Source organism: Triticum dicoccoides, chromosome 1B (assembly GCF_002162155.2).
Source record: "Triticum dicoccoides isolate Atlit2015 ecotype Zavitan chromosome 1B, WEW_v2.0, whole genome shotgun sequence".
NCBI classification, from domain to species: Eukaryota; Viridiplantae; Streptophyta; class Magnoliopsida; order Poales; family Poaceae; genus Triticum; species Triticum dicoccoides.
Genome location: NC_041381.1, coordinates 404,743,749 through 404,765,226, shown reverse-complemented (window position 1 = coordinate 404,765,226; position 21,478 = coordinate 404,743,749). Strand labels below are relative to the sequence as shown.

Genomic DNA, 21,478 nt, shown 5'->3' with positions numbered 1-21,478 from the left:
GAGGTAGGGAGAGACCGGAGAGACTTTATTCCAACACGCCATCGTCGCCACCACCTCGTCGATGCCACCGGAGAAACAAAAACCTAAGAAAAATAAAACAAGACGGACGGGTCCCCACTCCTCCTGCCGCCGACGAGGCCGCCGGACGGGAAAGAGGAGGGGGACCGAGGCGGCGGCAGTAGTTGTGCGGCGGCGGCGGCTTAGGGTTAGGAGGCGGCGGCGGCTTAGGGTTAGGAGGCGGCGGCTGGGGAGGGATAGACCACTCGCGTGAGACGGATCTATTTTTTAACGATTGTGTTGTTAAAAAAACGATTGTGTTGTTAAGTTTTTGTTTTTTTGAGACAAGATTGTGAGCGGTGTGAAATGGGCTGGCTGGAGTAGTAGGCGCCAGCCTGGGCTGGGCTTTCTTCTCAGTACGCTCCAAGATGGACAGATGAGAGGGGACATGGCGGAGACAACCAAACTGAAACCCTAGCTGTTTGCTGAGGCCCGCCACGCAACAACACGGCACGATGCGGCGGTGGTGTTGCTCCTCCGCCGGCGGCCTCGCCCGCCGCTTCCTCTCCTCCCCCATCGTCGTCCATGCCCGCCCGCCCGTGCCCTCCCTCCCCTTCCTCCGCGACCACTCCCACACCCACGCGCCTCTCCCCATCATGGGCTCGCTGTTCCACTCGGCGGCAGCTGCTGCGATCGTCCGGCCTCCGGTGATGGCGATGCAGCTGCGCCACTACGCCATCAAGGGCAGGTCCCGCGCGCCGACCACGCCCACCATCTCCAAAGTCAAGAAATACAAGATGAAGGCCCCCTCGTAGGTTTCCAACTCACTCTCCCTCCACCGCTAGTGTATTGCCTGCATTTCTGAATCTCATGGTGGTGTGCGTGTCAGGTCCATGAAGTTCCGCTTCAGAACGATGAAGGACGGCCAGATCCGCAGGTGGAGGGCCGGCAAGCGCCACAACGCACACCAAAAGGTGCGGTGCTCTTCGTCTGCTAGTTGCAGCTCCTTTTCCACAACGCACTCACGTTTTGCTTAAATTGCTCTAGATCCATGTATTTCTAATTGATGACGGTACCAAACTATGTCTTTCAATCTTACAAATGCTAACCTGCTATGGCGCCGCAATCCTTCCCACACATTCGAATTAGTACTGTCGTATAGATGCATCAATATAGTTAAAAAAGGCACGCCTAGGCTCTAGGTGATAGCAAAATGCCTAGCACATAATTGCACTTAAGCGTGTACTTTGGTCACAAAAGCACAAGGCGGTGGCAAAACACACAACTATTTTTAAAAAACTTTTGTGCATCATGTCTCTCAAATCACAAGCATACGACGGATAACAGCTGCTTTTCTTTCAGCAGTTGCTCCTGATCTATCTATACCAAAGTATAGTTGCCACCGAGGGACCATCTTAGTAAATACGGATTAGTATCCTTCCCACACTTTCGAATTACTACTGCTGTATAGATGCACCATGTCTCTCAAATCACAGAATGGAAGCATACGATGGATACTCTGCTCGCCTTTCAACGATTGCTCCGGATCTATCTATACCAAGTGTAGTTGTCACCGAGGTCAAGGGCAAATTAATCTAGTTGATCATCTTAGTAAATAGCAGTAGTTCTTCATTCCTGTATAACTTAGCAACTACAGCATCTGTTAATCTTTCCAGTAAAGTTACTTAAAAGCTACACTTTATCTTATAATATTTCGACATAGTCAATCGTAAAATTCAGCAAACCTTTTTGAAAGGAAAAAAGAATGTCAATAAAATGTGAGATAAGTCTGTTTAACACCCCAAAGTATCAACTTTGGACCATTTCCCTCCCGAAGGGCCTTGTTGTTTAACATGAATTCAAAATGCAGGAACGAGAAAATACAGGAAAAACAAAGAATTGTAAAAAGAGGTTGGAGTGGATGCTAGATTTCCTGTGGAACGTAGTACAAATGATTCCTTAGGAAAAATTCCTATAGGATCCATTCCTACAAATCAAACGACCAACTTAGGAAAAATTCCCAAGGGTTATAATCCTCCAAAAGTCCTATGAATTTCTTTTCTAGCAAAGGAGCCCTAATCTATTTTTTGGTACATCTAGCCCCTTGACCTAATTAAACTGGGTAATTACCCTCCCAACCATGATTTATCAGCTGGTTTAGTGGATTAGGCACCGGTTTGGCAGATTGGACATCGTTTGATCCGGTCAATGAAGTCAGTTGACGCACTGTGTGACCAGTTTGTTTGGGCTGCATCTGACTTGGCCGATGCCGACCAGGGCCGCCTTAGCCTGAAGTACTCCCGCATTAACTCGAGGAGGCACCGACTAGACTTCCACGCGACGGTGTGCCATGCATCCCTGTGTCGGACACTAGGTTGCAATCACCAGTCCTCGAGTGTCGTGCATTTTGTGTGTTTTTGGCTGGCAACTATAATCGATCAGCTTGATCGTTTTGCTAGCTAGCTTCGCCATTGGCGACCATTAGATGTCCTGAACAAGTCAGTCAGCCACTGTGTGCTAGCTGTGTATGTACACATCTCGTCAGCTCTGATTTGTTTTTGTTGCGGGAAGTATCCGGTAAAGCTGTTGCCTTGTGACCATGAGGTCACGGGTTCAAGTCCTGGAAACAGCCTCTTACAGAAATGTAGGGAAAGGCTGCGTACTATAGACCCAAAGTGGTCGGACCCTTCCCCGACCCTGCGCAAGCAGGAGCTACATGCACCGGGCTGCCCTTTTTAAGTATCCGGTGCTATCAGGGCTGTGCCAACATAGGCCGCCACAAAAGACGAGTTAGTCTAGGTTTAATCCGTCCGGCAATGTCCTTGACGCGCAGCCACAGAGTGCCTCCTTGTTGAGGTCAATGCGGAGGTCTTGGAGAGTCTCCCTCGTGACAACTGATAGGGGTCCATTGACGAGGCTGTGCTCGGTGAAGCATGAGATCACCTCCCTCCTGCAGACGTAGGGCTGTGGGAGTGCCAGCGGCGGCATCCGTATCACATCAATTATGGTTTTCAATGATGATGAGCTAAGCCAGTGTCTAATTAAGGTATAATTACCCGGTTTTACTAGGTTTTGGCTGGGGGTGGGGGGTGGGGGGGTGGGGTGGTGGGGGTGGGGGGTAAACATCCTGAAGCTGATAGTTTATGACGTTAAACGGACTTAACTCGATACATGGAGGTTCTGTCGTTGTACATATATTTCCAATTGGATTTCTTCTTTGAATTTGCTTGTGATGTACTTCTGAATTTGCAGTCCAAGGAAGCAAAGAGAAGACTTCGGAAGCCTGCTTTAGTGCATTTAGCTTATGCCAAAGTTATAAAGAAGCTCAACTTCTGCGGCTAGGAAATTGATGGATGGAGGATGGTGATTGGCACATGAATCTGATCAATGAATACTGATTGCCAACTGTTATCTTGTTACATTTGTCCTTTGATGCATTGCCATCAGATTTTTGTGCTTCCATCTCTTCACTGATGCCGATGATTATTTTATTGTACCACCATCCACTTGTTTTCTAAACAATCAGTTGATAAAGGCTCCCCTGTGTTTTGTTATGCACATGGAGAAGATCACCATAGTGATGATAGACAACCTACTGCCAGTAAGGAAACTCTATGTCCCTTATCCTAGCTTCAGATTCAATGAGCTTCACATGTCAATGTTTTGACCTGGAGTTCAATTGTAGAAATTCAGAGGCCGTTGTTCTGTGCTGTGTTTTCTCGAATCACATTGTTCTGTGGTTGTGATTTGGAGATCTTACTGGTGAAACCATCTGTCAAGGTAAACTTTCGGCTGCATGATGAATGTTGTATTTGCTGGTAACTGGGCAACTCTGTGCCATGATACGCTATGGGAGCAGATTTAATCTGAGTACAAATGTGTACCCAAGGATAAAGAGCATCTTTGTTGGCCATATAGAAAGTTCTCTTTTTGGGCTGCAATTGGTCTAGAAAATTATGCATGAAACTAGAATATAATGGCTTGCATTGTCCAGTCTCATCAGAGACTATGGGCAACAGGGCTTGCATTGTGGTAATGAGATTCTTGTTGTCGTCTGAGCTTTTATCTGCGCATTCGGGCCTCAGGTTTTCCTTTCAGCATGTTCCTCCTTCCCTTTTTATCTTTCTTTTTAACCTTTTTTAACAGTGCGGCGTGGCTGGATTTCGCCATCAATCATCATGATGAAAAAGGAGATTGGTGGAACTTGAAGTGATAGATCAAGAGATTCAGAAACAGTTTCCGTGTTAGTAAACTACTACTCCATCCATCCGTCCCAAAATAAGTGTAAATCAGCGACACTAATTTTGGGTCGGAGGGAGTATTAGATAGCTTCAAGAAGCGAGTGAAAACTGCAGGCATTGGTAAGCTATATATTCCTTAAGCTGGGTTCAGTATAATTAACCAAGTTGTCATCGACAAGTACATTCGAATCTGGCCTTGCACGTTCTCTTGTTGCTAACTATAGTGACATGCTCTTTCCTTAAAGTAAACATAAAAAGGCCCCCCATAGAAGCTACTACTGACACAAGTAAAAAGTCTCATCATCAGGACTGTGTAAGCGTCGATTGCTTGCTCGATTTCGTGGCCTTCAGCGGTAGAGGAAGATGATGAATTCTGGATCAGATGTAGTCGCAGAAGCCGGAGCTGAAAGGATCAAACAGCTGGTGCTTGCTGTCATTTTCCTGGATCTTGTCGATGGGCGAGAAGACGTTGAGGGCGTCCATGTCCGCGAACAGGTCCAGGTCGCTCTCTTGCTTCAGCTGATGGTGAGCACGAGCACAGTCGACGTCGACGTTGGTGTTGCTACTATTACGAGCTGCCGCGGCCGCCAATGAAGAGGAAGAGGAGGCGGCGATCTTGGCGGTGGCGGCGGCGGAGGAGGAGGGGCGGGTTGATCCGGCGAGGGCGTTGCGCTGGGTCGGCCACGGGTGGTTGTGGTCGGAGGTGTAGGTGATGACGAGCATGTTGGGGTCGGTGCGGCTGCGCTCCACCTGCTTCCTCGCCGGGCACCCCTTGGAGCTGCTGCAGCGGTAGTAGCCCCTCGGGTACGGCGACCCCTTGATGGGCTTCTGCCCGTACTTCCTCCACGCCCACAGGTCTGACGGCACCACCTCGCCGCTCGTGCTATGCCGCCCGCTCGCTCCCGGCGCCGCCGTCGGTGCCGGAATGCACACCGCCTTCTTTGACTGGCTCTTCCTGCACGCACGCAGCATCGATTATGGCATGTTTTAAGTTAACACGTAGTGCCATCGATCCGCGAGGAAGCTAGATTAGATAGATGAGGATATATTGACCTTGGCTTCATCGCAGCAGGTACACGAGGGTGGTGGACGATCGACATGTGCTGCAGGCGGTCGCCTATCTCCGGCAGTGGCGCGACCACCATGCCACCTCTCTCGATGTCCGGCCGACGAAGCATCCCAGCCAGTGGCTCTGGATGCGGCCGTGTATATGTCGTCGCCGTCGGTGAATGCAGCATGGAGATCACCTGATGATCGGACGAAGGAGGCCTGGTATTGCCGCCCATCATCATGGTCACCATTCCTAGCTGCTCATCACCATGCCCATGGCCGACAACCAGGCCACCTCCTCCGCTTCCTCCTTCCAGCAGCAGCGAGCTGTACTCCTCCTCCTCGTCGGTAGCCGGGGTTGGCAGCTGATGAGGCGGGTGCAGGCTTGCCCTGACGACATCAGAGAGATCTCCTTGTTCGCCCGGCGACAGCCAAAACAGGTCACACATGATCGACCGATGGTGGCAGCCGCGGCCGCCGATGTCGGTGTTGATTCACTGGTGCAGGTTATGATCGATCAGCCCTCAAGCGGAGCGCCGTGACCTACCATGCATGCATATCATCAATATTTACTCCCTCCTAGAGAGGAGTCAGCCGAGCGAGCGCTTGTTGTATATATGTGCATGAGGATAGCCAGCTAGCTACACATGTAAGTGATACAAATGAGTGGAAACTGGAAACTCGGGGCTGACTTTTAACACTAGGAAGGAAAAGCGGCGGCAAAGCAAGACGAAGGTGGTGGTGGTGCTACCATTATACAGGCGAGAAAGGAGACAACTTATATAGATCAAAGAAAATTCACGGTAACTAATTCGCCAGGGGCAGGGAGCATGCATGTAACTATATCTAATCAACTGATCACAATATTTGAACGAACGGGCTACTGCATATGTCTGCTCACTGATAGAGCCAGCCATTCTGGTGGTCTTGTCTTGCACGGTCCAAATCAGCAACCCCCCTATCGACGATCATCCATCGATGGCTACTATCGTTTCAGCGATCGATCCATCCATCTCCTTTTTATTTTCTGTCAAAAAGGACCTCTCGCCGGCCCTCGATTTCAATACCTCCTCTAGCTTTTATCTTTTCTTTCGCCTTTTTTGTATCCCACCGATTCCAGCCACATCTTTAATCATTTCATGGTTTTCGGCGAGCACTAGCAGCTTGTTAAACTGGCCGGCAAGAAGGAGGTAGAAATGGGATGAATCGATCTATCCTGGGCAGCAGCTTTCTGAATTTACCGCGTCGTGCAAGCCCTCCCAGCTAGCACATGGCATATGTGGTATTTTCTCCGACAGGGTTATAAGGGCTAATATATCCTTCAAGATTTATTTTGACCATCAGAATTATACCAATAATATATGATATGTATGCCACAAGAAGAATTGTATTTGAAAGAAGTTTCCAGTGATATACTCCGTAACTTTTATGGCACACACCACATATACTATTATCATTGATGGTCAAAGTAATCTCACAGTACATATTAGGCCTTACAAGCTTGAACAGATGGACTAAGCTCTCTTACAAAAATAATCCAAAATGCATGCCCTCCAAGCCAAATGAACACAAAATGTCAAGCTAGCTAGTGACGATTAGGATTAATTATCATGAATGACGAGGAGTTAATAATTTGGGGATCACAACACTTGAGAGTTTCTGTGAGGATCTCATACCCTCTCCGGAGGGCGATGCTAAGGTAGAGGAAACAGAGTCAGAGGGGTATGTGACTCCTTTTTCATCGGAACGCACGACATGGACTGCTCCCGGTCAAGTTGACACGGTGGAGGTGCACGATAAACCGAAACGATCCTGAAAGAGGAAGGTTTATCCTGTATCAACAGTTCGTCGAAGTGTGAGAATCAAATTCAAGAAAAAATTCCACGATGATAAATGAAAGGACTCTTTTGGAATAGTAGAGGTCTAGCAGACTTGGCTAAAAAAAGCTTCCTTGCGGAAGCATCACTAGAGCACAATCTAGAGTTTATTGCCCTACTAGAAACGGGTAGGGATAACTTCACATCATAATTTCTTGGTACTTTATCTGGTGGTATAGATTTTGCATGGCATTGTCTCCCTACAAGGGGACTATCCGGAGGAATTTTACTTGGGGTTAAGTGTGAAACGTTAGAGGTGACGAACGTTGTCCACAGAGATTATGCCGTGAAGTTTCATGTTAAGTCAAAACTCGACGGGTTTAGGTGGGCCTTGGTGGCTGTATATGGTGCAGCTCAACACGAGTTCAAACCAGATTTTAATATCATAAGGAGAAAAGAAGAAAAGAATAATGAAAACTTCGATGGAAGGTGGTCATTCATGTTTAATAAGATTATTGAGAGCCTTAATCTGAGGGAGATCGAATTATCAGGTAGACAGTTCACTTGGGCGAACGAGTTACCAAATCCCACATATGAAAAGTTAGACAAGGTGCTCGCCGGTGTTGATTGGGAACAAAAAATCCCCCTTCATAAGGAGAAAAGAAGAAAAGAATAATGAAAACTTCGATGGAAGGTGGTCATTCATGTTTAATAAGATTATTGAGAGCCTTAATCTGAGGGAGATCGAATTATCAGGTAGACAGTTCACTTGGGCGAACGAGTTACCAAATCCCACATATGAAAAGTTAGACAAGGTGCTCGCCGGTGTTGATTGGGAACAAAAAATCCCCCTTGTAACAGTGCAGGCGTTACAAAGGGCTATCTCTGATCACACCCCTTTACTGGTCGACTTAGGAGAAGCGACTCATAGGGGTAATAAGAAGACCTTTTGCGAACCAACCTGTGGTTGGATAGTTAGAGGGACTGTGGTATCCCCAGCCCACTAGGGTTCAGATCCTGGTGCTCGCATTTATTTCTGGATTTACTTCAGGATTTCCAGCGATGCGCATTCAGTGGGAGGAGACGTTCTCGTCGATGGCAAGGTGCCTACGGTGACTTTGTAAATTTCAAGATGATAAGCCGACTCAGTCTTTTGGAGGTGCTCATAGGGGTAGGGTGTGCATGTGTGCGTTCATAGGGGCGAGTGTATGCACGTGTATGTGAGCGCTTGCGTCTCTACTGTGTTAAAAAAACAAGAAGACCTTCTGTTTTGAACTAAGTTGGTTTGAGAAAGAGGGATTCCTAGATATGGTGGCTAGGGAATGGGCTAAGGATTGCGGTGGGTACTCGAGTGTCGAAAGGTGGCAAAATAAAATTAAGCATTTGAGACAATTTCTGAGGGGTTGGGCCAGAAATGAAAGCGGGATATATAAGCAAGAAAAAGAAAGACTTATCCGTATGATCGAAGCGTTAGATCTGAAAGAGGAATTGAATGTGTTATGCACGACTGAAGAGGCCACTAAAATTGAGGCCGAGCAGAAACTTCGTGTTGTTCTTAGAGAAAAAGAAATGAAATGGGCACTGAGGGCTAAGTTTCTGAGAGTCATCCAATGGGAAGACGATACTCAGTTCGTCCATATGATTGCGAATGTCAAACATAGAAAAAAGAAAATCATCCAACTCGAACAGAATGAAGGTGCAGTGGTGGGACACGGAAATCTCAAGCTGTACATCTCAAATTACTATAAACAACTTTTAGGTACACCTGAGGACATTTTTGTGTCCCTTAACGAGCTCGCAGTCGGGGATATCCCCCAGCTCAGAAGACGAAAAATGAGATTTTGTCTGTGCCATTTACAGAAAAGGAGGCGTTCAAAGCAGTATCACAGATGAAACATAATAACGCACCTGGAACAGATGGATTCCCAGCAGAATTCTACAAGAAATACTGGGACATCATAAAGGGTGACCTCATTCCGATGTTCCATGAATTCTTCAATGGCCACCTACAACTTTTCCAGCTTAACTTTGGAACAATAATGTTGTTACCAAAGAGGGAGGAGGCAGTGCGTATTGAGCAGTTTAGGCCTATATGTCTTTTAAATGTGAGTTTCAAAATCTTTATGGAAGTAGGCACAAATAGGTAGACATAGATTGCTGATTCGGTGGTACAACCAAGTCTGGCGGCATTCATGCCAGGGAGACATATCCTTGAAGGGGTTGTTGTCTTACACGAAACTCTACATGAAATCCATTCGAAGAAACTAGATGGGGTGATCTTCAAGGTGAATTTTAAGAAAGCGTGTGATAAGGTCAATGGCCCTTCTGAAGGAAATATGCCCTAGAGGCAATAATAAAGTTGTTATTTATATTTCCTTATATCATGAAAAAGGTTTATTATTCATGCTATAATTGTATTAACCAGAAACTTAGTACATGTGTGAATACATAGACAATACATAGTGTCCCTAGTATGCCTCTACTTGACTAGCTCATTAATCAAAGATGGTTATGTTTCCTAACCATAGACACGTGTTGTCATTTGATGAACGGGATCACATCATTAGGAGAATGATGTGATGGACAAGACCCATCCGTTAGCTTAGCATTATGATCGTTTCAGTTTCATTGCTATTGCTTTCTTCATGACTTATACATGTTCCTCAGACTATGAGATTATGCAACTCCCGAATACTGGAGGAACACCTTGTGTGCTATCAAACATCACAACGTAACTGGGTGATTATAAAGATGCTCTACAGGTGTCTCCGAAGGTGTTTGTTGGGTTGGCATAGATCAAGATTAGGATTTGTCACTCCGTGTTTTGGAGAGGTATCTCTGGGCCCTCTCGGTAATGCTCATCACTATAAGCCTTGCAAGCAATGTGACTAATGAGTTAGTTACGAGATGAAGCATTACGAAACGAGTAAAGAGACTTGCGGTAACGAGATTGAACTGGGTATGATGATACTGACAAATGAATCTCGGGCAAGTAACATACTGATGACAAAGGGAACAACATATGTTGTTATGCGGTTTGACCGATAAAGATCTTCGTAGAATATGTAGGAGCCAATATGAGCAACCAGGTTCCGCTATTGGTTATTGATCAAAGATGTGTCTCGATCATGTCTACATAGTTCTCGAACCCGTAGGGTCCGCACGCTTAACATTCGATAACGATTTGTATTATTAGTTATGTGATTTTGATGACCAAAGTTTGTTTAGAGTCCTGGATGAGATCACAGACATGACGAGGAGTCTCGAAATGGTTGAGACATAGAGATTGATATATTGGAAGGTTATGTTCGGACACCGGAAAGGTTTCAGATTGGTTCGGACATTTTTCGGAGTACCAGGAGGTTACCGGAACCCCCTGGGGGAAGTAGTGGGCCTTAATGGGCTTTAGTGGAAAGGAGAGGAGGGCCGCAGGGTGGCCTCACCCCCCCCCCCTTGGCAGGTCCGAATTGGATTAGGGAGGGGGTGGCGCCCTCCTCTTTCCTTCTCCCTCTCCTACTCCTTCCCTCTCTCCCCCTCTTGGAAAGGAAGGGGACTCCAACTAGGATTGGAAATCCTAGTTGGACTCCCCATGGCGCGCACCCCTCCTGGCCGCCGGCCTCCTCCCTCCCTCCTTTATATATGGGGGCAAGGGCACCCCAAAGGCAATTATTCTCTTAGCCGTGTGCTATGCCCCCTCCACAACTTAACACCTCGGTCATATCATCATAGTGCTTACGCGAAGTCCTGTGCCGGTAACATCATCATCATCGTCGCCACGCCGTCGTGCTGACGGAACTCTCCCTCATCCTTAGCTGGATCAAGAGCTTGAGGGACGTCATCATGCTAAACGTGTACTGAGCACGGAGGTAACGTACGTTCGGTACTTAGATCGGTTGGATCGTGAATACGTTCGACTACATCAACCGCGTTACTAAACGCTTCCGCTTTTGGTCTACGAGGGTACATGGACACACTCTCCCGTCTCGTTGTTATGCATCTCCTAGATAGATCTTGCATGATCGTAGGATTTTTTTTTTGAATTACTACGTTCCCCAACAGTGGCATCCGAGCCAGGTCTATTCGTAGATGATATATGCACGAGTAGAACACAAAGAGTTGTGGGCGATAATAGTCATACTGCTTACCACCAACGTATTACTTTGATTCGGCGGTATTGTTGGATGAAGCGGCTCGGACCGACATTACATGACCGCGGTCATGAGACTGGTTCTACCGACGTGCTTTGCACATAGGTGGCTGACAGGTGTCGTATCTCCAACTTTAGTTGAATCGAGTTTTACTATGGTCGGTCCTTGTTGAAGGTTAAAATAGCACACTTGACAAAAAATCGTTGTGGTTTTGATGCGTAGGTAAGAACGGTTCTGCTAGAAGCCCGTAGCAGCCACGTAAAACTTGCAACAACAAAGTAGAGGATGTCTAACATGTTTTTGCAGGGCTTGGTGTGATGTGATATGGTCAAGACATGATGAGATATAAATTGTTGTATGAAAAGATCATGTTTTGTAATAGAATTATCGGCAACTGGCAGGAGCCATGTGGTTGTCGCTTTTATTATATGAAATGCAATCGCCATGTAATTGCTTTACTTTATCACTAAGCGGTAGCGATAGTCGTAGAAGCAATAGTTGGCGAGACGATAACGATGCTATGATGGAGATCAAGGTGTCTAGTCGGTGATGATGTAGATCATGACGATGCTTCGGTGATGGAGATCATGAGCACAAGATGATGATTGATACGTCCATTTTGCATCATGCTTTTATATCAATATTTATTGCATTGTGGGTTGTTATTACATATTATGTCACAATACTTATGCCTTTTCTCTCTTATTTTATAAGCTTTACATGAAGAGGGAGAATGCCGACACCTGGAATTCTAGGATGGAAAAGGAGCAAATATTAGAGACCTATTCTGCACAACTCCAAAAGTCTTGGAACTCCACGAAAGTTAGTTTTGGAATATATTTAAAATATTGGGCGAAGAAAGCACCAGAGTGGGGCCACCCAGCAGCCATCGCGCCCCCTGCCTTGTGGGCCACCTGGTAGGCCCCCGATGCCCATCTTCTGCTATATGGTGTCTTTTGCCCTGGAAAAATCAGAAGGAAGCTTTCGGAATGAAGCATCGCCGTCTCGAGGCGGAACCTAGGCGGAACCAATCTAGGGCTCTGGCGGAGCTGTTCTGCCGAGGAAACATCCCTCCGGGAGGGGGAAATCATCGCCATCGTCATCACCATCGATCCTATCATCAAGAGGGGGTCAATCTCCATCAACATCTTCACCAACACCATCTCCTCCCAAACCCTAGTTCATCTCTTGTATCCGATCTTTGTCCCAAAACCTCAGATTGGTACATGTGGGTTGCTAGCAGTGTTGATTACTCCTTGTAGTTGATGCTAGTTGGTTTATTCGGTGGGAGATCATATGTTCAGATCCTTTATGCATATTAATACCCCTCTGATTATGAACATGAATATGTTTTGTGATTAGTTACGTTTGTTCCTGAGGACATGCGAGAAGTCTTGTTATAAGTAATCATGTGAATTTGGTATTCGTTCGATATTTTGATGAGATGTATGTTGTCTTTCCTCTAGTGGTGTTATGTGAACGTTGACTACATGAAACTTCACCATGATTTGGGCCTAGGGGAAGGCATTGGGAAGTAATAAGTATATGATGGGTTAGTAGAGTGATAGAAGCTTAAACCCTAGTTTATGCGTTGCTTCGTAAGGGGCTGATTTGGATCCATATGTTTCATGCTATGGTTAGGTTTACCTTAATTCTTCTTTTGTAGTTGCGGATGCTTGCGAGGGGGGTTAATCATAAGTGGGATGCTTGTCCAAGTAAAGGCAGTACCCAAGCACCGGTCCACCCACATGTCAAATAATCAAAGTAACGAACGCGAATCATATGAGCATGATGAAAACTAGCTTGACAGAAATTCCCATGTGTCCTCGGGAGCGCTTTGTTTATATAAGAGTTTGTCTAGGCTTGTCCTTTGCTACAAAAAGGATTGGGCCACCTTGCTGCACCTTAGTTACTCTTGTTACTTGTTACCCGTTACGAATTATCTTATCACAAAACTATCTGTTACCAAGAATTGCAGTGCTTGCAGAGAATACCTTACAGAAAACCGCTTGTCATTTCCTTCTGCTCCTCGTTGGGTTCGACACTCTTACTTATAGAAAGGACTACGATAGATCCCCTATACTTGTGGGTCATCAAGACTCTTTCCTGGCGCCGTTGCCGGGGAGTGAAGCGCCTTTGGTAGGTGGAATTTGGTAAGGAAACATTTATATAGTGTGCTGAAATTTACTTTTACTTGTTACTATGGAAAATAATCCTTTGAGGGGCTTGTTCGTGGTATCTTCACCCCAAACAGAAGAGCAAAGAGTTTCTCCTCAACCTACTGAACCTACTGAAAATATTTATTTTGAAATTCCTTCGGGTATGATGGAGAAACTACTAGCTAATCCCTATACAGGGGATGGAACATTACATCCTGATATGCAACTAATCTTGTGGATGAAGTTTGTGGATTATTTAAACTTGCATTTAAGCTTGCAGGTATGCTCGAGGATGTTGTCAAGAAGAAGGTCTTCCCTTTATCTTTGAAGGGAAAGGCATTGACATGGTTTAGGCTATGTGATGATATTGGATCATGGAACTACAACCGATTGTAATTGGAAGTTCATCAGAAGTTTTATCCTATGCATCTGGTTCATCGTGATCATAATTATATATATAGATATATATATAATTTTTGGCCTCGCGAAGGAGAAAGTATCGCTCAAGCTTGGGGGAGGCTTAAGTCAATGCTATATTCATGCCCCAATCATAAGCTCTCAAGAGAAATTATTATTCAAAAAATTTATGCTCGGCTTCTCTCAATAATCGCTCCATGCTCGATACTTCTTGTACTGGTTCTTTTATGATGAAGACTATTGAATTCAGATGGGATTTATTAGAAAGAATTAAACGCAACTCTGAAGATTGGGAGCTCGACGAAGGTAAGAAGTCAGGTATAACACCTAAGTTTGATTGTGTTAAATCTTTTATCGATACCGATGCTTTCCATGAATTTAGCACTAAATATGGATTTGACTCTGAGATAGTAGCTTCTTTCTATGAATCATTTGCTACTCATGTTGATCTCCCTAAGGAGAAGTGGTTTAAATATCATTCTCCCATTGAAGTAAAAGCAGTGGAACCTATTAAAGTTGAAGAAAATACTATTACTTGTAATGTTTATCCTGTTGTTCCTACTGCTTATATTGAGAAACCACCTTTCCCTGTGAGAATAAAGGATCATGTTAAAGCTTCAAATTTGGTTCGTAAGAGTAATGCTAGAACACCTACACCCCCTGAGCAAATTAAAGTTGAACCTAGTATTGTTATGGTTAAAGATATCTTGGTCGATAATATTGATGGGCATGTTATTTACTTCTCTGATGAAGCTGCTAGAATTGCTAGACCCGATACTAAAAATAAACATAGGCCTGTTGTTGGCATGCCTGTTGTTTCTGTTAAAATAGGAGATCATTGTTATCATGGTTTATGTGATATGAGTGCTAGTGAGAGTACAATACCTCATTACTTATACAAAGAAATTATGCATGATATTGCACCTACTAAGATAGAAGATATTGATGTTACTATTAAGCTTGCCAATAGAGATACTATTTCACCAATTGGGATTGTTAGAGATGTTGAAGTCTTGTGTGGGAAAATTAAACATCCTACTGATTTTCTTGTTCTTGGTTCCCCATAAGATGTCTTTTGTCCCATTATATTTGGTAGACCCTTCTTGAATACTGTTAATGCTAAGATAGACTGTGAAAATGATATTATTACTATTGGTTTAGGAGATATGTCTCATGATTTTAACTTTGCTAAATTTCGTAGACAACCCCATGATAAAGAATTTCCTAGTAAATATGAAATTATTGGTCTTGCTTCTATTGCCGTGCCTCCTAATGATCCTTTAGAACAATATTTGCTCGACCATGAAAATGATATGTTTATGAATGAAAGAAGGGAAATAGATGAAGTATTCTTTAAACAGGGACCTATTTTGAAACACAACTTGCTTGTTGAAATCCTTGGGGATCCCCCTCCACCCAAGGGTGATCCCGTGTTTGAGCTTAAACAATTACCTGATACTTTGAAATATTCTTATCTTGATGAAAAGAAAATATATCCTGTTATTATTAGCGCTAACCTTTCAGAGCATGAAGAAGAGAAATTATTGAAAACTCTGAAGAAGCATCGTGCTGCTATTGGATATACTCTTGATGATCTTAAGGGCATTAGTCCCACTCTATGCCAACACAAAATAAAACTGGAAAAAGATGCTAAGCTAGTTGTCGATCATCAATGATGGTTGAATCCTAAGATGGAAGAAGTGGTAAGAAATGAAATACTAAAGCTTCTAGAGGCAGGTATAATTTATCCTCTTGCTGATAGTCAGTGGGTAAGTCCTGTCCATTGTGTCCCTAAGAAGGGAGGTATTACTATTGTTCCTAATGATAAGGATGAATTGATCCCACAAAGAATTGTTACATGTTATAGAATGGTAATCAATTTCCGCAAATTAAATAAAGCTACTAGAAAAGATCATTACCCTCTACCTTTTATTGATCAAATGCTAGAAAGACTATCCAAACATACACATTTTTGCTTTCTAGATGGTTATTCTGGTTTCTCTCAAATACCTGTGTCAAAAGAGGATCATGAAAAGACCACTTTTACTTGCCCTTTTGGTACCTTTGCTTATAGACGTATGCCTTTTGGTTTATGTAATGCCCCTGCTACCTTTCAAATATGTATGACTGCTATATTCTCTGACTTTTGTGAAAAGATTGTTGAGGTTTTCATGGATGATTTCTCCGTGTATGGAACTCCTTTTGATTATTGCTTAAGCAACCTTGATCGAGTCTTGCAGAGATGTGAAGAAACTAATCTTGTCTTGAATTGGGAGAAGTGCCACTTTATGGTTAATGAAGGTATTGGCCTGGGCCATAAAATTTCTGAAAGAGGTATCGAAGTTGATAAAGCTAAAGTTGATGCTATTGAAAAGATGTCGTGTCCTAAGGACATCAAAGGTATAAGAAGTTTCCTTGGTCATGCCGGTTTTTATAGGAGGTTCATTTGAGACTTCTAATAAATTTCTAGACCTCAGACTAATCTCTTAAAAAATATGTTCCTTTTGTCTTTGATGATGATTGTATAGAAGCATTTGAAATACTTAAGAAAGCCTTGATTTCTGCACCTATTGTTTAGCCACCTGATTGGGATTTACCCTTTGAAATTATGTGTGATGCTAGTGATTATGCTGTAGGTGATGTTCTATGGCAAAGAGTTGATAAGAAATTGAATGTTATCCAATATGCTAGTAAAACTCTAGACAGTGCCCAGAGAAATTATGCTACTACTGAAAAAGAATTTTTAGCAGTTGTGTTCGCTTGTGATAAGTTCAGACCTTATATCGTTGATTCCAAAGTAACTGTTCACACTGATCATGCTGCTATTAAATATCTTATGGAAAAGAAAGATGCTAAACCTAGACTTATTAGATGGGTTCTCTTGCTACAAGAATTTGATTTGCATATTATTGATAGAAAGGGAACTGGGAACCCCGTTGCAGACAACTTGTCTAGGTTAGAAAATGTTCTTGATGACCCACTACCTATTGATGATAGCTTTCCTGATGAACAATTAGCTATCATAAATGCTACTCGCACTGCTCCATAGTATGCTGATTATGCTAACTACATTGTTGCTAAATTTTTATATCACCTAGTTTCACATACCAGCAAAAGAAAATGTTTTTCTATGATTTAAGAAATTACTTTTGGGATGACCCACACCTTTATAAAGAATGAGTAGATGGTGTTATTAGACATTGTGTACCTGAGCATGAACAGGAACAAATCCTACGCAAGTGTCACTCTGAGGCTTATGGAGGACACCACACTGGAGATAGAACTGCACATAAGGTATTGCAATCCGGTTTTTATTGGCCTACTCTTTTCAAAGACGCCCATAAGTTTGTATTATCTTGTGATGAATGTCAAAGAATTGGTAATATTAGTAGACGTCAAGAAATGCCTATGAATTATTCACTTGTTATTGAACCATTTGATGTTTGGGGCTTTGATTATATGGGACCTTTTCCTTCCTCTAATGGACATACACATATTTTAGTTGCTGTTGATTATGTCACTAAGTGGGTAGAAGCTATTCCAACTAGTAGTGCTGATCATAACACTTCCGATAAAATGCTTAAAGAAGTTCTTTTTCCGAGGTTTGGAGTCCCTAGATATTTAATGGCTGATGGTGGTTCACATTTTATTCATGGGGCTTTTTGTAGAATGCTTGCTAAGTATGATGTTAATCATAGAATTGCATCTCCATACCACCCATAGTCCAGTGGTCAAGTAGATTGAGTAATAGAGAGATTAAATTGATCTTGCAAAAGACTGTTAATAGATCTAGAAAGAATTGGTCCAATGTAACATCCCAATTTTCAATTTGGGTGTTATACATAGATCATCATATGCATATCATATTTTATTCTTGCATTTTGTTGAGATCCTAGAAATCTTAAGCAACTCAAGGACCCAAGGAGAGAGTTGGAGGTTTCACAAATTTCATATTTGAATTTATTTCAAATTTGAAGAAAGGATCAAATTGATTTTATTATTTTCTCTCCAATTATTTCCTTTATTAAAAATACATGAGAGAAGATAATATGACTTCTTCAAATTAAGAGAAATAGTGGAGACAGAATTTTAAAATCAAATTATGATTTTATTTGTATGTTATTTGCTATTTTATTTGAATTAGAAAAATAAGAATTTTTGATAATTGCATTTTTAGGCCAAAAAATGTTCACTTTGTTCTAAATATTTTATTTAGATGGTGAAAATTGTTTTTAGTATTTTTTGATTTTTTCTAATATTTTATTAGGATTTTTTTTCTTTCGGGCAAAATTGTTTAAAAAAAAGAAAAAAAATCTCTCTTCGTCGCCCGAATCGGCCGAAGGCCCAGCCGAGCCAGGCCGGCCCAGCCGCCGCCGACATCGCCGCGCGCCGCCGTGCCCGAGCCAGAGTCCGGCTCCGACTCCGCATCGCCGCCGCCTCGCCCCCTACCTTTATAAGCCGACGCCGGGGCCCCCTGGACCCCAAGTCGCCGTTGCCGCCGTCCTCAGCCCGCAACCCCTCCACCGCTGAGTCGCGTCGCCGCCGTTGCCGCTCACCTATGCCGCTTGCTGCTGCTACTGCTGCTGTTGCCGCCGCCTACGCTGTCGCCGCCACTGCCGCCACCGGATTTCCGCCGCCGCCATTGACCCCGTCGCCGCCATTGACCGGTAAAGACCGACCCCGGTTTTTTTTCGGTTTATTCGGTTCGGTAGATCTAAATCGGGTTTTTTAGGTATTCGCCGGTTAAGTTCATATAGCGAACGTTCGCGCTGTAGGATTTTTCTTTTTAGTTTATTTTCGGCCAGGGACCTATCCGTGAATAGTTTTATCACGATTTAGCCCCTGAACTTTAAACTAGCATAAGTTTTTACTCGTTTATCCAAATTAGATGAAACTAGCGCCTAAATCTTCGTATCGTTCTGTTCTTTCCAGTTAACCAACTTGAACATGATTTTGGTATTGTAAAATTTGAGTTTAGTGCAGATTAGTAAACGATCTTGTTTCATTCGTATTTTGAGTTTCGTTGCTCCGTTTGAGTTTAATCTTTTTGCTAATCGTAGCTAATCACATGTACCTACTGTTAAGGTCTAATTCACATGATAATATTGCTTTTAGGTTTAAATTGTGTTAGTTTAAACCGTTTGCTTGTTTCGTGTTTGATTTGGATCTTTTCTCTGTTTTTTCCGTGTTTCGTTTGAGTGATTGCTTATGTATGCTATTGCTTGTCTACGCTAGATTACCTGGAGTGCGAAGCTTGTTACTACGAATCTCTAGAGTTTGCAGATCATTAGCAAGGCAAGTTACACTTTGATCATACTCTTTTATACCAAGTTTTTACTATGCATTAGTTCCGCCCTCAAATAATTGCATGAGTAGGATTGGGAGCATGTGGTTTTGGTTGTAGTACTTGAAGTAGGAACCTAATACCTTTTGATCACCCCGGGAATATACATTATGCTTATTATTGCTTAGCCATGCTCGTAGACGGGGATTGGATCGTGTTTCACACATGGAAGTTGAGAGTTATTTAATCATGGATAACATTAATGTGGCAACTTTAATATACATCTGGGTGGATTGGTTGAGGCACCTGGGGAACCCAGTGTTGCTTGTTTTTGGAAATCCCAGAGTACCCATGTGATTATCCTACGGAATGCCACCCAGTTTCAAAGGGATCATAAGATTATTCATGCTATAAACTTCCGTGTGCAGCCACAAACCATTATGGGCTCTGGCATACTTGAGTAAGTTGTGTGAGCTCTTGAAGAGGTGGACTAGCAGATGTAGGGGAAAGTAGGTGTACCGATCCACTCGGAGTAGAGAGTTAATACTTCAGAAAGGCTATGTCTCGATCATCCGATCATGGATGCAGTCGAGTCTTGTGGGGAAAAGTGTGCAAACCTCTGCAGAGTGTATAGACTAATCATGGTTAGCCATGTCCCCAGTTATGGACATCTTGAGTATCTAGTACTTGAATCTATTGATGTGATATCATCATGTTACTTTAATTAACTTGATTTGGGATTAATGATGATATTTTTAATTGGGATTTGAGTTGGGGTTACCTTATCAAATAATGGGCAACTTGGGAGTAGTTAAATAAATTTATTCCTTTGTTGTAGGGAAAAACTAGCTTTATGCAAAATCATAAACTTACAGCCTCCACCAGCCAAATATTGCATGTAGATATAGTTCTTGCATTTCATTGCTTTACAGTGTAACTCTTCCAACATATTGAATGTGCTGACCTACATGGATGCAACGTCTCATGTTGCAGACTACTCAGAAGATGAATAAGGTGCGATAGGTCGTTGTTTTGCACTCAGCTATGCCATTGGAGTTGATGGACTCATTGACCTTCGAAGCTTCCGCAGTTATTTAGTTTAGATGGCCTTCAACCATGATATTCTGTGTATCATACTCTAGATGAGGACTCGATGTAATAAGTGTGTGATTGAAACTCTGTTATAATTCCTCGAGTATTGTGCGTGTCAGCATTACCGATTCAGGGATGACACTGATGCACAGAGACTTGACCGTTTAATGTCTGGTCGCTACAAGATGGTATTAGAGCACACGCTGACTGTAGGACATGACCACTAGAATGAGCCACGAGATTTCTCTTCTCTGCTCATTTCTAATTCTCCTCTCTTTCCACTCTATAGATGGCGGATCCCAGGAACAAGTTCACTCAACCGGATGACGACATCCCTTTTGGATGCCACTTGAAGGAAGACACTAAGTATTTGAAAATCAAACTACCAAGCTTCACGAGGACTTTCTCTACATCTGTACCGGAAGAGGAGCGATGGAAGATCAAAATCTAGGTACCTGGGAGGACATTTGAGCCAACAATGAAGCCTATTAATTTCTACCTGGATGCACCAAGATGGAGTATAAGAAAGAGCATGGCCGCACATATCACCTTTGGATGAATGTGAGGTGTATCACAAGGAGCTGGAGAATACCATTTACCAGATATGTGGCCGCCGAGATGACAAATGGGAGATGATTCGTACCAGGAGGGATGGATCAATTGCAGCCTACATTCAAGAGATGGGAGATCATATTCGTCTACAGGAGAATCAACAAATTATCCACATGAAGAAGATCACGAAACTGATTAAGAGAAACAACGAGCTAGAAGAGGAACTCAAGTCTACACGCGATGGATATGAGGAAGAGATTGTCGTACTACAGGAGAAGCATGAATACCTGAAGAAGAAGATGGGAATATCATTGGAGAATATCAAGCGAGCAACGGAGATCCATTCATAGGACTACATCATCCTGGATGACACCGACACAGATAGTGATGCAAATGGTGACATCGATGATGACTACGTTGACGAAGCTGGAGCAGATATCATGGAGTCTTCCTCTGAAGAAAGTTTCTAGATGACCACCATTGTAACTACTAGTATTTTTTCCTCCAAGAAGTTAGCAACAATCGAGTTTGTAATCATAGGTTAGACCGATTTGTGTGATCTTGTGTGCTATTGAATGAAGTGAATTTGATTGTGTTTGTCTCATGAGCATTATGGGTAGTGAATCTCTCTTAGACCTCATTCTATTCCGTTTTCTCACCCCTTCTAACCCATCAGATGCCTCCGAGACGTGACAATGGATTTTCCTTCCCACGGAGCTCA

General features: G+C 43.3%; 2 protein-coding genes across 2 annotated transcripts; one reads left to right on the top strand and one right to left on the bottom strand.

Annotated features, from left to right (window-relative positions):
* Positions 1 to 395: 395 nt before the first annotated feature.
* On the top strand, positions 396 to 3,813 carry LOC119337866. The gene is made up of 3 exons (XM_037610097.1): positions 396 to 808; positions 887 to 971; positions 3,250 to 3,813. Exons 1-3 carry the CDS (start codon positions 513 to 515, stop codon positions 3,337 to 3,339), a joined length of 471 nt encoding a protein of 156 aa, XP_037465994.1. The 5' UTR covers positions 396 to 512; the 3' UTR covers positions 3,340 to 3,813.
* Positions 3,814 to 4,157: 344 nt separating this feature from the next.
* On the bottom strand, positions 4,158 to 5,892 carry LOC119305744 (WRKY transcription factor 22-like). The gene is made up of 2 exons (XM_037582187.1): positions 5,292 to 5,892; positions 4,158 to 5,193 (listed from the first exon to the last, which is right to left on the bottom strand). Exons 1-2 carry the CDS (start codon positions 5,735 to 5,737, stop codon positions 4,617 to 4,619), a joined length of 1,023 nt encoding a protein of 340 aa, XP_037438084.1. The 5' UTR covers positions 5,738 to 5,892; the 3' UTR covers positions 4,158 to 4,616.
* Between the last annotated feature and the right edge of the window lie 15,586 nt (positions 5,893 to 21,478).

What these genes read in the sequence shown, in the direction of transcription:
- LOC119337866 (XM_037610097.1), top strand. Translation starts at nt 513, where the DNA reads ATGCGGCGGTGGTGTTGCTCCTCCGCCGGCGGCCTCGCCCGCCGCTTC. An exon ending in TACAAGATGAAGGCCCCCTC is followed by an intron (nt 809 to 886) that starts GTAGGTTTCCAA and finishes TGTGCGTGTCAG; the next exon opens with GTCCATGAAGTTCCGCTTCA. An exon ending in GCCACAACGCACACCAAAAG is followed by an intron (nt 972 to 3,249) that starts GTGCGGTGCTCT and finishes CTGAATTTGCAG; the next exon opens with TCCAAGGAAGCAAAGAGAAG.
- LOC119305744 (XM_037582187.1), bottom strand. Translation starts at nt 5,737, where the DNA reads ATGTGTGACCTGTTTTGGCTGTCGCCGGGCGAACAAGGAGATCTCTCT. An exon ending in CCTGCTGCGATGAAGCCAAG is followed by an intron (nt 5,194 to 5,291) that starts GTCAATATATCC and finishes GCGTGCGTGCAG; the next exon opens with GAAGAGCCAGTCAAAGAAGG.